The sequence below is a fragment of the Narcine bancroftii genome, chromosome 14 (assembly GCF_036971445.1).
Source record: "Narcine bancroftii isolate sNarBan1 chromosome 14, sNarBan1.hap1, whole genome shotgun sequence".
In the NCBI taxonomy this organism is placed as follows: domain Eukaryota; kingdom Metazoa; phylum Chordata; class Chondrichthyes; order Torpediniformes; family Narcinidae; genus Narcine; species Narcine bancroftii.
Genome location: NC_091482.1, coordinates 45,403,989 through 45,419,972, shown reverse-complemented (window position 1 = coordinate 45,419,972; position 15,984 = coordinate 45,403,989). Strand labels below are relative to the sequence as shown.

At 46.0% G+C, this 15,984-nt stretch overlaps 1 protein-coding gene across 4 annotated transcripts in view; it reads right to left on the bottom strand.

Annotated features, from left to right (window-relative positions):
- cgnl1 (cingulin-like 1) overlaps nucleotides 1-15,984 on the bottom strand; it is a 185,005-nt gene that overhangs the window by 130,909 nt on the left and 38,112 nt on the right. For all 4 annotated transcript variants that reach the window (XM_069911437.1, XM_069911434.1, XM_069911436.1 and 1 more), the window contains exons 4-7: nucleotides 11,643-11,751; nucleotides 9,802-9,921; nucleotides 7,142-7,290; nucleotides 3,290-3,428 (exon numbers count right to left, since the gene is read on the bottom strand). In XM_069911437.1, coding sequence (XP_069767538.1) covers nucleotides 3,290-3,428; nucleotides 7,142-7,290; nucleotides 9,802-9,921; nucleotides 11,643-11,751 — 517 coding nt within the window. The remainder of the gene's footprint in view (nucleotides 1-3,289; nucleotides 3,429-7,141; nucleotides 7,291-9,801; nucleotides 9,922-11,642; nucleotides 11,752-15,984) is intronic.

Here is a 15,984-nt window from a genome sequence, read left to right as displayed (position 1 = left end):
ACACATCATAAGCGTGCGCTTAGAATTAGAAGGGGGTTAATTTGGGTTAGTTAAGTTAATAGCAATAGTTAGTTTGATTCTGTTTTCATGTTTAAAGATAATTAAAAACAGCTTTTGTTTAAGTAACTACTAGTCTTGGTGAATGTCTATTGCTGCTGGGTTTTGGGGTCCTTTAGGTTCATAACAATGCTCTCTCTACGTTCTTTTTAACCCTTTGGACTCAGCATCCCCATTTTCAGGGATTGTCAACAAGTACTTATATACCATGTCCCTGTTTTCCAGGACTGATTTTATACCCAACCACCACCTGGTTCGCACTGCTGTTCATATTGTAGTTTACCCATGGACCCAGTCCATTTATTATGAAAGGTTAAAAATGGCCAGAGTCTAAAGGGTTAATATTGTGCCTCACTAACTTAACTTTCCACCTTTACCGCAATATCTTAGGCAGTAACACTAAGGCAGGGTCAGGACACAATTCTGGTGAAACTCCTCAACAGCATTGCGTGTTTACTTCAACCATGGTTTTACATGGTGTCAGGAGTCAGATTCAAACCATGGACACGAGTGACTGAGAAAAAAAAACCCAATCAATGTACATGGGGGGAGATTTTCTTTGCCGAGATCACAGTCAAACTACCCTACAATAGAACTTCCCCAGGGCCAAAGATGATCAATTCTGCACAACGTATCAGACAGTAGTCAGTGTAGCGGTTCGTGCAACGGGTTAGTATCTGACGCTGTTTGTAAGGAGTTTGTAAGTTCTCCCCGTGTCTGCGCAGGTTTCTTCTAGGTGCTCCAGTTTCTCCCATGTTCCAAAACATACAGGGATTGTAAGTTAATTGAGTGTAATTGGGTGACATGGACTTGTGTATTGGAAGGAGCTCTTACTGTGCTGTAAGTTTAAATTTAATTTAGATATGCTTGTGCAGATGTTAGCTCAAGGGAAACAACATTACTGGTGTAGTCCAACTCGTGACAGCCATCAATGCTAAGGTGGTGCAGTTAAACACAATGCTGCTGATGCACTGTATGTCAGCATTAGGAGAAATGCCGTCCAAAGGCAGTGATCAGAGAGATGTTGCAAGCTCAGTCCAACAGATGCATGCATTCAATACATCACACGAAGATCATGGAGACGGTCATTACAAAATAGATGCTGAAGAGCTGCCAGCAGTAGGAGCTGTCAAGGACACCTCAACGGTCACAGAGTGTCACAGCCCCAAAATCGTGACAGAAGAGGTCCAGGCCCAGAGGAAGAGGTATCGGACCAGGTCTGAAAGGATAGCCCTACAACCCTGCTTTCTGGGAGACTTTGTGTTGACAAACACAGGGACTGGACAGATCTCATGAACGAGTGAACATGGGAAGGTTGGTGTGTTTCAGGCAGCATCTCTGGGGAGAAGTGGTCAATGTATTGGGCCAGGACCCTTTTAGAGAGTTCGAATGGATTCTCCCCCTTTCATTTTCAATATTAAATAAGGATATCATACACACAGTTAGTGTCATAAAGGAGTGTCCCATGGAGACACACCCGCTCTGTGTGCGTTTGTGGAACAGACTGCCCTACCTGCCTGCATGCGAGAGAGGATACAGAAGCCAAAAGACACGAGCAGTAATTCCAACCACTCCCGGGTAAAAATCAGCAAATGCAAAGGGCGAGGAATTGAACCAAGGACTTTCTTCCTCTGCACACATTCTCAGTCATGCACAAACTTTTTAAAAATAGCGTTGCATTAACGAATGTCACTGGAACAGACTGCTTCCTACTGGGGGGGGTGGGACAGAAGTGAATTTATCTCCAGACTGAGCTAACCGATCTCAACCTGCGTTTGCTGACCTTGTGGACCCAGTTCCATGAGCTCGCCATTCCACTCAGTCACCTGTTGATTTAGTTGCTTCACAAGAGGTTGAATAACTCGGCAATCAAACCAAAAGTAGATGAGTGGCAGGGTTAGGGTAGTGGTTAGGGCCATTACAGTGCCAGCCACTGAGGCTCGAATCCCGTGCTGTCTTTAGGGATATTGTATGTTCTCCCATAGGTTTCCTCCCACCCACTGCAACTTACAGGGTGCAGGTTTATTTGGGTGAAATTGGGCAATGCAGATTTAACGGTTTGAAATCGCTTCTACTGTGCGGCTAATCAACTTAAATATTCTCCGACTATTTTTGAAAACCGGTAACATGACGGGCCTGCATTGACCTCCTTTCCAGTGGGTGAAATTCAGGAACAAGTTTAAAAAAAAACAGGGCATTGAACCATGGGCAATACAGGTTCAAATCCAGCATTGTCTGTAAGGAGCTTGCACATTCTTCCCATGTCTGCGAGGGTTTCCTCCATGTGATCCAGTTTCCTGCCACCCTCCACAAACGGATGCAGGACATGGGTTAATTGGAGTATTTGGGGGTCACGGGCTCATGGGCTGGAAGGGGCTGTTGCTGTGCTGAATGTTTAAATTTAAATCTTCAAACACGGGAGGAAACGGCAGCCTGGAAGCTTCGACATTCATCCCACTCCTGGCTGTTAACTTTGTTAAGGAAGCTAAACCAAAAATCATTTGTGCCGGGCACATCTGCCTGTGAACTTGGCACAAAACACATGACTCATGAACAATAACATGGAAAATTATGAAATGTCGCAAAACAAAGCAAAATTCTCTTATTTGTTTCCAGTCTGTTGCAGGAACTTCCTAATCCCAGATTTCAAATTTAGATACACTGTATCTGCAGTGACCAGTTCAGAATACTGTTTGAGGATTCAATTCGTCATTCTTTTCAAAACAATTACATGAAGATAGTCCTGTGATTGATTCTGGTAAGGAATGTTCAGGTCTTATAATAACTGCTATTTAAATGCAACTCCCTCTCTCTGTAGACAGAGGCTTCTCATTGTGCAACTGAATGTTCAGGATGTTTCCAACTCCATTCTGTGCAATCAACAGCATCAAGATCAAGTGCGGTCATGGAGCAATGTAGTTAAGGTTCGAATCCTAATTGTTTGGTCATCTTCCAGCCATGAAGCGGTTTAATAATGGAGGGAACTGCTTTTTGAGGACGTGAAGTCCCCTGGTGATGCCGGGGAGAGGAAGACGAGAGTAATCACAGCTCAAAGCACCGTACAGAAATCTATAATTGACAAATCTACAACCAACTTCGTCTTGATAATGTGCAAACATCAACTTGGTTGTCAAAGCAATAACAAAACAAAAATCTCTTGCCCAATTCGAATTGCGGTAACATGCAATCTTGGAGAAGACCCAAGTGCAGAAAGGAAGGAATAGACACTTACCATGATCAGGCCTTCCTTCTCCTCACAGTCAGCAGTGAACTTTGCACTATCGAGCTCGTCGTGCATTTCTGACAGCTGATCTTGCAAGTCCCTAATCTCACTCTGATACTGTTCTCTCTCCATCTTCACTTGCACCAATCTGGCAGAAAGGCAGCAGCATGTTATTTCCTTCCCAACCACAGCACCAACAAGACAATTTTCCATTTGTATAGCACCTGAACAAAACCTCCTAGGGTCCTTCTGGGGAACTGTGGCAAAGATGTTGCAGGGAGCGTTAGTGTGGATGACAAGAAACTTGGACAGAGAAAGGATTAAAACAGAAAACGCTGAACATATTCAGCTGGGGAGGCAACGTCAGTGAACCTTCATCTGAACCAGTGTTATGTTCTTGTTTAAATTTCTCACATCTGCAGTTTTGTTTGTTAATTTTCAGATTTTAAGGGAGCATCTTGTAGACAGAATGTAGGTGTTCAAAAGGGAATCCCCCAGTGCAAAAAGCCCAAGGCACAGGAATGATGAAATTCAGGAACTGGCGAGATCAGAGGAAGAATTTTTCTCACCCATTGGGCTGGTTTTAAACTGAAACATCCTACCTGAGGAGATGGCGGATACAGAGACTCTCACAACATTAAAAAAGGGGCTGAAACACCGAGGTGTGGACGGCAATGGAGCAAGAGCTGAAATTGGGATTCATATCATTAAGCACTTGAGTTGGGGTGCTGAAGGCCATTTCTGTGGTCTTCGACTCGTAGGTCAGAATTCCTGCCACGGAGCTGTTAGAGATATAGAAAGGGGAGGGACCAGGTCAAGATCTGAAAACAAGAAATTTCAAATTGGCGCACTGCTTCATTGGCCACAGTTGGCAAGCACAGAAGGGGATGGGCGAAGGGTGAACAAGGGCACGGAGAGAAGAACTTTGAAATGACACAAGAACTTAAATGGGTGGCACAGCTGGCATAGAGGTTAGCATTACGGCGCCAGCAATCAGGACTGGGGTTCAAATCCCGCACTGTCTGTAAGGAGTTTGCACGTTCTCCCCGTGTCGATGTGGCTTTTTAACTGGGGGTGTAGGTTAATTGGGCTCGTGGACCGAAATGGCCTGTTACCATCTAGTATGTTTACATTTAATTTTAAAATGTTTTTTTTTAATTAAAAAAAAAATTAAATAGGAACAGCGGTAGGCCATTTGGCCCATCAAGCCTGCTCCGCCAGTCAACGAGATCATGGCTACCTGCCTTTTCCCCCCCATATCCCTTAATTGCCCTACCATGTAAAAATCTCCAACCTTGAATTAAATACATTTACTGAAGTCACCTCCACTTCAGTGGGCAGCGAATTCCACAGATTCACCCCCCTCTGGGGAAAAGCAGTTCCTCCTCATCTCCGTCCTATATCTACAACCCTGAATCTTAAGGTTATGCCCCCTAGTTCTGCTCTTCCCCACCAATGGGAACAACGTACCTTCCTCCCTCTTATCTATTCCTTTCATATGTTTCTATAACATTCCCTCCCATTTTTCTAAATTCCAGCGAGTACAGTCCCAGATGACTCAATCTTTCGACATAGGCCAACTCCTTCATCTCTACTGCCGCATAATATTCTCCAGATCCACAGACAGCGAAAAATTTGCTCATTAAACAGATGCAGGAGAAAGCCATTCACAATCAAACCAAAAGTTCCGAGGTCTGATCACCATCAGTCCTACACCTGTACCACGGGATACGGTGGTTAAAAGATGATGCCTTTGCAGTTTTGACAGTATTTTTCTTCCTATCCCATGCTGTGTCTTAGTAACACTATACCCTGCATTCTTTTGACTTACTGCCATCCAATAAGACTAAGTTGATCTTGGCTCTGCTCGTCTTTCCCGCCAGATCCAGCTGTGTAACTCGTTCCCCCCCCACCCCCCCCCCCCACCCCGTAGATTAAAAATCTATTTCAACCATGGAATACACTCAATATCCCGACAATGCTCAGGATTTAAGGATTCCTCATCGTGAGTGAAGAAATTCCTCCTGATCTTGATCAAAATAATCAATCCTCTATTGTGAAGTTCTGCCCCATTTCTCAATTGCCAGAACAGATTAATCTAGTCTATCAACTCCCTTCCAGGTCTTGTTGTTTGAACAGCCCAGCCTGTTCAAGCTAAACAAGTTTTAGAATATCACTCCACAATGTTTGTCACTGCAGCTCAGTGCCTTGCCATCACAAGCATCCAGTGAAACTTTCATGGACAAACTTGGTCTGCGTGTCCCCTGCTTCACAGGAAGGAGACAGTGAAACCCTCCTGCCTTGAATCATAAAGCTAGCTAATGGTTTCACAAATCAGGGGAACACCTTCATTCAGTCTGTCACTACACAGGACACTTTGAAGATGTTTGTGGGGGGAAAAAAGTAGCATTTGTAACAACCACACACGTTACAGTGTTTTACAAGTTTGCATTTCACAAGACGTATCATGTTTAAGAGCTTCTAGAAATGTCTTTGTAAAAGGCAAGTCCAAGAAACTAACTTATAATACCTTGGACTTGATCTGAAGCCAGTCCCGCCCACTCTGGGTCAGTGGCAGGCGAGCTGTGTGCTTTCTGGATAAAGGAAGAGGAACAGAAATACAATTTTTTTTGTGTGTTGTGATAGTACCCAATGAACTCGGAACAAAAACCTGAGGTTTCTGAAAGTACTGCCAGAATTCAGCTTTTTAGGAGAATGTAAACGTATAAATAAAATGCAGCCAAAGATGTTGAAATATTATTGCAAGTGCCAAGGTTATTAATGGGGAAGATGTCACTGAACAGTCACACTTCAAACATTAACCAAAAGCTTCAATACTTGTAGACTATATAGTATATTCTCTCATTCACTAACAGATTATAATGAAGGCTTTGATTTTGTGGCCAACAGTGGACGCGAGTCGATTCACTGCTGTTTTGAAGAAAGCTGCCCACAAAGACCAAGTGCTAGACTATTCTCCTGCCACTGTCTGCTGCCAGTTGCTGGCTCTAGTGGATGAAGCCTCTATCGTCAAGGGCCCCCATCGCCCAGCCCATGCCCTCTTCACACTGCCACCATCAGGGAGGAGGTGCAGGAGCCTGAAGACAAAACACTCGGCGGCACAAGGACAGCATCTTCCCCTCCGCCATCAGATTCCTGAATGGACAATGAACCACAGACACGGCCTCACTCCCTCCTATTTTCTTGCGCCAATACTTACTTTGAACTGTAATTTGTAGCAATGCCTGCCACAAAATAATGAATTCCGTGACGCGTTTACGACAATAAATTCTGTTTCTCTGGCAATAGGGAGATTGATGGAAGCACAAGAGATTCAAACTATGAAATCTATTCAAACAATTTCTTTTGAAATGAATCTCAGATCTGAGAGAACAGCAACCTTGCGTGCATTTTTTTTTAAGGGCGAGAAATGATGCTATTCCAGAATTATGGTTTTGCCTGCCGTTAAACCCCACATAGACTTGGAGGGAAGCTTAGAAATTTGCAAATGTCCAAATGTTACATTTAATTACTGATTTCTCAAGGTGACGGTGGAGAACACTGCAATATAGTGCACCTCTGGCCAAGCTGGGAATTATTGACAGCTACCTCTGTAATTCTATGTTTTACCATGAACGTACCAGTGATCGATGCTGAATGTTGTCACTGTTACAACTGCAAAGTCCAGGACCTTGCACTTTACAGTCAATGCCAAGTGTTACATTAATTTCAAACAGATCATTATATTGTCATTAATATGTTTTAATCTGAGTTTAAGCACTAAGGTTTGTGATCTGATTGGAGTGAAGTTTTTCTTAAAAAAAAATCACTATCCGTTCTACTCCAACCCTGCCAACTTACTCTTCAAGCTGATTTCTGAGCTCTTTATCGCTTTTTGCTACTTGCTCCCGTAAACGATTATTTTCTCCTAAACTTCTTTCCATTTCTTGCTGCAGGTTTTTAAGGTCGTCTTTGGTCCTGCACTTTTGTTCTTTCTCTCTCTGTTGTTTCTGCAAAGCAAGTGTTGAGCGTCAGTTAATGTCTTTGTCATCCCATGCAACGCAACAAGTCGAGTCATGAAACCCCAAAAAAGATGTCTTTAAAAAAAAAACCAAAAAGGGTCGACTTATAAGCCAGATATACTTTTGAGACTTTAAATTCAGCTCAAAATCCAATCTGGGCTGATCTGGTGTACAATTTCTACCATCAATGGTTTGTGTGAGGATGTCAGATATTGCCGGCCACTTACCAGTGTAGCTGACCCTTGAAAAACCATAAAAACCCGACTGCAACAGATTTTCATTGACATTTTTATTGAAAATAACACAATTAGAAATCTTCAAGATTGCCATCATTGTCTGAAAACAACAACACATTTAGAACCCTTCAAAATCACTCTCACAATCTTTGTCTGAGGCAAAGATGGCAGCAAGCAGATGAATACTCTCACTATTTAAACAGTCATGTGGGCCTCAGTCTGTATCTGATGAGGTGGTTTCAGTGTCCCACAATAAATCGTCTTCCGTGTCATCAACTGAACAATGATTTTATCACAGTCTCTACTTTCACTTTGTCCCATGCCTTGGGCATGAAGCCACACAGCACATCAAGCGATGCAGCACATGTTGCCCCACTTTTTGTAAATGGCTTTTCTGCACCTGACATCCATGTATTCCATTCCTCATGCACATGATCTTTGAATGGCTTGTTCAAGCAGACATCAAGAGGTTGCAATATAGATGTCAAACAACCCGGGATAACCACCATGTAAGTATTATGTAGGGCTAATCTGCTTTTAGTGTTCTCAGTTAAGTGGCTACAAAAAATATCCCAACCGGCAAACTCTGATCTTTGCACAAACCACCTGGCCGCCTGTTCCACACATTGTTTATCCATAGTTTTACACTATTTTCATCTATCCATCCTTTTTCATGAAAATGTACAAAAATACCTGCAGGGAATTTTATTTTAGGTTTAATTTTGCGTGAGAAGATTACCATGGGTCTTAACTTTGTTGCGTCAGCCTTGCACGACGACATCATGGTAAACCTGGTTCTTTCCTGGCCTGTACTTCTGGTTTGCACAGTTTTCATACCTTTCTGTTCCACTGTTCTATTGCCTATTATGTCAAAATTCATGTGGGTTTCGTCCATGTTTCTGATATTTGATGATGCAAACTGGTGTTTCTGCCAGTTCCATATAATAAACTGGTGAAAATTTACAACTTTATGATCAAGATCTTTTGGTAGTTTTGGTGCAATTTTTATTTTTTGGCATAATACCAGATTTTTCCTGTTCATAAAACGATTGCACCAGCCAACAACATCATCACTGAGGCCTGGCTGCGACTTGACCCACTGCAGGGTAAATGTTCTTGTTATTTCAGGTGACCATGTAGCAATCTTGCCTCTGTTCACGTACCCATTCCGCAACAAGATTTTCCAACTCTGGCCAACGAGTGATTCCTTTTCTCAAAGAACATTGCCTTTTTGGTATTTTTCTTAGAGTCTCTTCTTTCTTCCTCCAATCTCTCACCAACTTCTCACACACATTGAATTTTCTTGCAGCACCGTAGTCGTTGGTTTTCTTGGCCATTTCTATCACTTTCATCTGAAAGCTCACTTCATGTTTTCAACGTGTGCTGTGTTGTGTCGATGGGCTCTCCATGATAACAATCACCTCAAGCCAACATCCAGCAGATAAATCCATGCGATCTATTGGGGGGGGGGGGGGGGGGGGTTCGACTTGTATGCACCTCAGGCAGCCAGAAAATGGGGAACAAATTGTACACCAGATATACCATGAAACCCTTAAAATGAGACTGAAAAAAGGGGACCGTCTTATACACCGAAATACAAGGTAAATTCACAAGTTACTCTCTGGCTAAGAGGCTGAATGGTGCACCAACAACAACCTTGCACTCAATGTCACCAAAACTAAGGAGCTGAACATTGACTTCAGGAAGGGAAAACTGGAGGTGTATGATCCATTGGGGGAATCAGAGGTGGAGAGGGTGAGCAAATTTAAGTTCTTGGGAGTCACTGTCTCGGAGGATCTTTTCTGGATCCAACACACTAATGGCATCGTGAAGAAAGCACATCAGTGCCTGTACTTCCTCAGGAGTTTGCAGAGGTTTGGTACGACACCAGAAACCCTGGCGGCAGTCATCAAGGATCCACGCCACCCAGCACACGCCTCTGTCTTCTCTGCTACCATCAGGAAAGTGGTACAGGTGCTACAAGACTTGCACCACCAGGTTCAGGATCAGCTGCTACCCCTAAACCATCAGACTCCTCAACGACAAACTCAATCAGAGACTCATTTAAGAGCTCTGACTTTTGCACTTTATTGATTGCTTTCCTCTCTATATTGCAGTTTGTTTAGCAGTTTCTTTATTTGTTTACATGTGTACAGTTTTTTCTTTGCACCACCAATAAGTGGTAATTCTGCCTTGCCCGCAGGAAAAATCTCAGGGCTGTACCTGATAACATGTTTGTACTGACAATAAATCTGAAAGGTACCATCATCACTTCGTCCAGTTTTCTTTGCAGATCTTCTGCTTTCTTCTCAATTGCAACTGCATTCGTTTCGAGCGCACATTTCTGTTCCAAAAGGGCTTGAAATTCGGGAGATTTCTCATCCTGAAAGCCAAATGTTAGCGGATATCAATTATATATTCTTCCAACACCCTTTACATTTGAACACCAGGTGAACCATTCTGATCAATGGTGTAAATGAGTAATAAAAGAAATTGAACCAAAACTGCTAAAAACCTGGGCAACCCTCAAACAACAGTAGAGTCATAGCAGCATAACCCCGTCAGGACCCTCCCTTCACAGCAGAGCCCACCCACCTTCCCATCTGAGCATCCCTTTCCCTATGACAGCCAGATGCCCCTTTTCCTACGTGAGCTAATACTTCCCATCCGAGCCCCCACCCCCACCCCCACCCTGGACCCTCCCTTCCCTGTCCCAGCTGGACCCTGTCCCAGCTGGACCCTGTCCCAGCTGGACCCTTCCCCAACGGGACCCTTCCCCAGCTGGACCCTTCCCCAGCGGGATCCTTCCCCAGCTGGACTCTTCCCCAGCTGGACCCTTCCCTTCCCCTTCCCCAGCTGGACCCTTCCCTTTCCCTTCCCCAGCTGGACCCTTCCCTTTCCCTTCCCCAGCTGGACCCTTCCCTTTCCCTTCCCCAGCTGGACCCTTCCCTTTCCCTTCCCTTTCCCTTCCCCAGCTGGACCCTTCCCTTTCCCTTCCCCAGCTGGACCCTTCCCTTTCCCTTCCCCAGCTGGACCCTTCCCTTTCCCTTCCCCAGCTGGACCCTTCCCTTTCCCTTCCCCAGCTGGACCCTTCCCTTTCCCTTCCCCAGCTGGACCCTTCCCTTTCCCTTCCCCAGCTGGACCCTTCCCTTTCCCTTCCCCAGCTGGACCCTTCCCTTTCCCTTCCCCAGCTGGACCCTTCCCTTTCCCTTCCCCAGCTGGACCCTTCCCTTTCCCTTCCCCAGCTGGACCCTTCCCTTTCCCTTCCTCAGCTGGACCCTTCCCTTTCCCTTCCCCAGCTGGACCCTTCCCTTTCCCTTCCCCAGCTGGACCCTTCCCTTTCCCTTCCCCGCTGGACCCTTCCCTTTCCCTTCCCCGCTGGACCCCTTCCCTTTCCCTTCCCCGCTGGACCCCTTCCCTTTCCCTTCCCCGCTGGACCCCTTCCCTTTACCTTCCCCGCTGGACCCTTCCCTTTCCCTTCCCCGCTGGGGCTTTCCCTTTCCCTTCACTGCTGGGGCTTTCTCTTTCCCTTCACCGCAGGGGCTTTCCCTTTCCCTTCCCCACTAAGGCTTTCCCTTTCCCTTCCCAGTCAGGTTCCCACCCCCACCCCTTCCCCGCCAGGCCCAAGCCCTTCATTCTCTGCCAGACCCACCTTCCCAGTAAAGCCCACCTTCCACCATGGCATGAAAGTCCAGCTGAAGCTCAGATCTGTCACAAAAGACTCATGCCACTCATTCTGCTGCAACGCAACCCCCAGGATCAAGCCAGGAGATGGATTTATTGGAAGGGAAGGGAGAGAAACAGGAAATGCTGCAGGGAAGAGTTGGTTGATGAGCTCTCAGTGAATAGGCCAGTGAAGCCACAGCTTGGTCACAGCTCTGCCACGCAAATTTGAGGCTGATGGCCATGGCTGAGGATTTGCTGTTTACCAAGTGCCTTGCTCTGCCACAATTCTCAACTCAAATGCGCAAAGTGCAACCAAAGAGAAAAGTCAAGTAACTATTGCAAGAATGAACAGCCTGCAGGCTAATTGTTCAAAGGCACGTTTGTACCAATTGACTGCTCTACCGCGGCCTCATGCTGTTCTGACTTCATGCTCTTTACCTTGTTTCCCTTCTGGTTTTCCACACTGATTGCACTCTTTGATTTCAAGGTCTGGATTTTCTCAAATACCAAATTGACTTTCTTTTTTGTGGCATCGTCATCTTGATTCCTGAAGTAAAGACAAAGCAGATTTAACATTTTACACCAACAGCTTCAGGCTACAGCCCAATAATGAGGCTGCGGGTCATTTTATGTCAGGCCTCCACCTGGAGGCCGGCTATGAGCGCAGAGGGAAAACATAAAACTGACCTTTCATGGAGCGGCCCTAAAAGGCTGCTCTTAGCCGCATTCATGTCGAGCAGCACCTCATAGCGCCCTCCGGAGCCGAGGGAGGTGAGGGGGACTGGTGCCGTAGTGCCACCGTTATAAATACGCGGCAGAGCAATGGCTGTCTTCCCTACCCATAATCCCCCCACACAGCTGGAACCGCTCTGTGTTTCTCACAACAGTTCCATCTGCGTGGTGGATTATGGGTAGGGAGATTTGAAAGAGGTCTTTAAAATTATGAGGGGGAAGGGCAGAGTAAATGTGTAGGTCAGCTTTTTCCACTGAGGGTGGGTGAGTGAGATACAAACCAGAGAACTAAGAGTGAAAGGGGAAAAGTTTAGGGGGAACATTTTCACACAGAGTGGTGAGTGTGGAACAAGCTGCCAGCTGAGGTAGTGAATGCAGGCTTGATTTTAATAAGAATCTGGACAGGGACAAGGATGGGAGAGGTATGGAGGCCTATGGACTAAGGTGCAGGTTAGTGGGACTAGTCAAAAAAAAATGGTTCGACACAGACTAGAAGGGCCGAAGGGGCCCATTTCTGTGCTGTTGTGTTCTATGGTTCTAAGATTGTTTTTATCAAATATAGGTTATCGTTAGAGAAAATTAGAAGTATAGCCAGATATATAGTATTTACAATTAAAAGACAGTCTTTTCAGTCCAAAGGAACTGCTCACTCGAACATATTTACAAAACAATATGTATTTGTATGGATGAAAATAGTTGTCCCATATACATATCGCTTGTCTATATGTGTGTTATGACTGGTTTGCACCAAGGACCAGAGAACACTGTTGTCAGGTTGTACTTGTACAATCAGAAAACAATAAACTTGACATTATTGCTGCAACAATTTATGATAATTGTAGTGTATGGAATACTGATCAAAACATTTTAATAATTCATATTCTGTCCAAATTAAGTTGCAAACAAAATACATAATTTGTTCAGCACAGCTTTGCTTAAAGAATGGAGATTAAAACATGGATCCAAAATATGAAATGTTCCAGGATTAAACCCGAGTTATGGGGCGATTTGTCCAGGAGGAACATGAATGGCCAAGAGGCTGAAACAGCCACAAGAAGCAAATGGTGAGGTTATTATCACTTAACATTATTACTACACTGGTAAGTGACCGGCAATATCTGACATCCTCACACAAACCACTGATGGTAGAAATTGAAACTTTTTTTTGCCAACTCTTCCACACATTTCACTACGTCGGAATGCGGCGTTAAACAAAAAAATCTTGCAGATGCTGGCGGGGGGTGGGTCGAGCGCAATGTGGAGGAGTAATGTGGCAGCATCCATAGGAAGTCAAAGGTAACCAACGCTTTGGGCCTGATCCACTGGCTTGTGCGGAGAGATTTAAGTGGACAATGTGAAACGCAGTGGGTAGCTGCAGGCATAATGAACAGCAAGTGTTTCTTTGCTGCTGTATGTAAATCTGCACCAGTGGGTTTAATTATTATAGCCTGGTGAAGCTCCACAAGGAGAGAGAGAGAGAGAATATATTCATTCTTCCACACCCTCTACTTCTCTCGAGACTCGCTGCCCCACACCTTCCTTACACAGGGACAATGTCACTATTTTCTATTTTGCAGCGGGGTTGTCCACCAGTGTTCACAGCTGTTTCTGGGTCGTTACCCAACAACTCGTGAGAGGTGCCTGCATTCCTGACATTGTAAACCTGTTGCCCACCCCCCCCACCTTCCCGTGACTGGTTTTGTTTGGGCTCATTAAAATGGATTTACTTTAAGTTTCCAGCTCAGCAAACAGTCCACACCCAATCGATGCAGCCGCACTCGTTTCTCTCTTCCCAGATGCAGGCAGGACCAGAGTTCACTTTTGATTTTTATTTCATATTTTCAGCAATTGCCGCTTGGCGCTTTGGTTAATGCATCTGGACCCATATAAACCCACTCAAGGGTTTTATTTTAAACTAAGGTGGAAGTGAAACATTTACAATCCACCTACTATAGAAAACCTGATTGCAATTACAATGGGATAAACTTGGAAAAGTCACATACACCACATAACCAGCTGCATTTAGTGTCTGATGGAGATGGCTTGTGCCAAATGCTGGGTTTGGTGACTGTACTGGCAGCCACAGCAATGTCATCACAAACCAGCTCAGCTCGTGCTGACTCAGCGGATTTTGCTTTCAAAACAAGATTCACTGCCTGAGGGACGTGTGGGTGAGCCCACTGTGGGCTGATCCCCTTTGTTCCCTCCGGACCCCCTCCCAAGAAGTGGCAGGAGGAAGGGAACAAAACCTCACAAGGCTGACTCAAGAACGTTGAACAGCACAGCTGGTACTGAGCAGAGAAACGCGCAGGCACTGAGCAGAGAAACGCGCAGGCACTGAGCAGAGAAACGCGCAGGCACTGAGCAGAGAAACGCGCAGGCACTGAGCAGAGAAACGCGCAGGCACTGAGCAGAGAAACGCGCAGGCACTGAGCAGAGAAACGCGCAGGCACTGAGCAGAGAAACGCGCAGGCACTGAGCAGAGAAACGCGCAGGCACTGAGCAGAGAAACGCGCAGGCACTGAGCAGAGAAACGCGCAGGCACTGAGCAGAGAAACGCGCAGGCACTGAGCAGAGAAACGCGCAGGCACTGAGCAGAGAAACGCGCAGGCACTGAGCAGAGAAACGCGCAGGCACTGAGCAGAGAAACGCGCAGGCACTGAGCAGAGAAACGCGCAGGCACTGAGCAGAGAAACGCGCAGGCACTGAGCAGAGAAACGCGCAGGCACTGAGCAGAGAAACGCGCAGGCACTGAGCAGAGAAACGCGCAGGCACTGAGCAGAGAAACGCGCAGGCACTGAGCAGAGAAACGCGCAGGCACTGAGCAGAGAAACGCGCAGGCACTGAGCAGAGAAACGCAAACACTGGAGATGCTGAAACCTTGAGCAGTTAAAGAACTGCAAGAGGAACTCACCAGGAGAGGCTGCATCCATGGGTAGAAATGCTCAGTCAATGTTTCGGGTTGGGACCCTTGCTCAAGTCCATGATAACAAGGTGAAGTTGTGTCTATAAATGGGGAAGGAAACTGGAGGAGGGGTCCAGCGGTGATTGAGTGCAGATGAGGATGTGGGAGATGGAGACACAGGGAGAGGGAAACAAGTGAGAAAAGTTAGAAAGAGGGAAAAAATAAGTAGGTAAAGAAGAGATGGAAACAGTAAAACAGATGGGAAAACTCCAGGAGGAAGAAGATGTGTTGTTCCTCAAGTTCACGTGAGGTCTCGTCCTGACAATGGATGAGGCTGAGGGCAGACACATCACTGTGGAAATGGTTGAGAGAGTTGAAATGTTTGTCTGCAGGAGGCTCCAGTTTAGAGCCACAGAGTGCGGGTGTTCGGCAAAATGGCCACCCAATCTGCGCTTGGTCTCACTGATGCAGAGGAGGCCACACCAGGCCCACTGAACGCAGCAAATCAGTTTGGGCGGTGGGCTTGCGCTGACTGGAATTTACAAGCTGACATTATTAGCATCGCATTTTATGTTGCATGGTTAATATTTAAATGGGATATTGTATCAGCAGAGATGCAAATCGTCACACAAAATGGCCGATGAACGCAGAAACAGCGCAGTCCTGGGGGTGACACTGGCCATCGTCTCAGGTGACCGCTGCACAGCAAGAAGATGGAGAACTCTGGCAGGAACACTGGCCAATCCGAGGCCGGCGCTCCGATGATGCGGGAGTCTGACGTCAGCGCCAAGGCAGCCAGAGCAATAAACCAGTTTCGTTTCCCAAGGCTTTGGTGTGCTTGTCGTTCTTCTCCACGCTCACATAGCGCGAACGCTACATTGGTGACCCCAACAGGTCAAACCAGCAGTTGGACCCGAAGATGATGGATCGAATGGAGTCAACGACCATCCACATGGTCTCCCCCAGACTTCCAACATTCTGGGTGTAGTTTGAGCAGACTGAGGCCCAGTTCCAGCTTCGCCACATCACCACTGATGACACCGGCTACTTCTACACGAGTGCCCTCGATCAGGATACAGAGGCAAGGATTCGGAGCAAGGCAAATGTGTGGCCCTCAAAGAGCTACTAACCCGCACTGTCGGG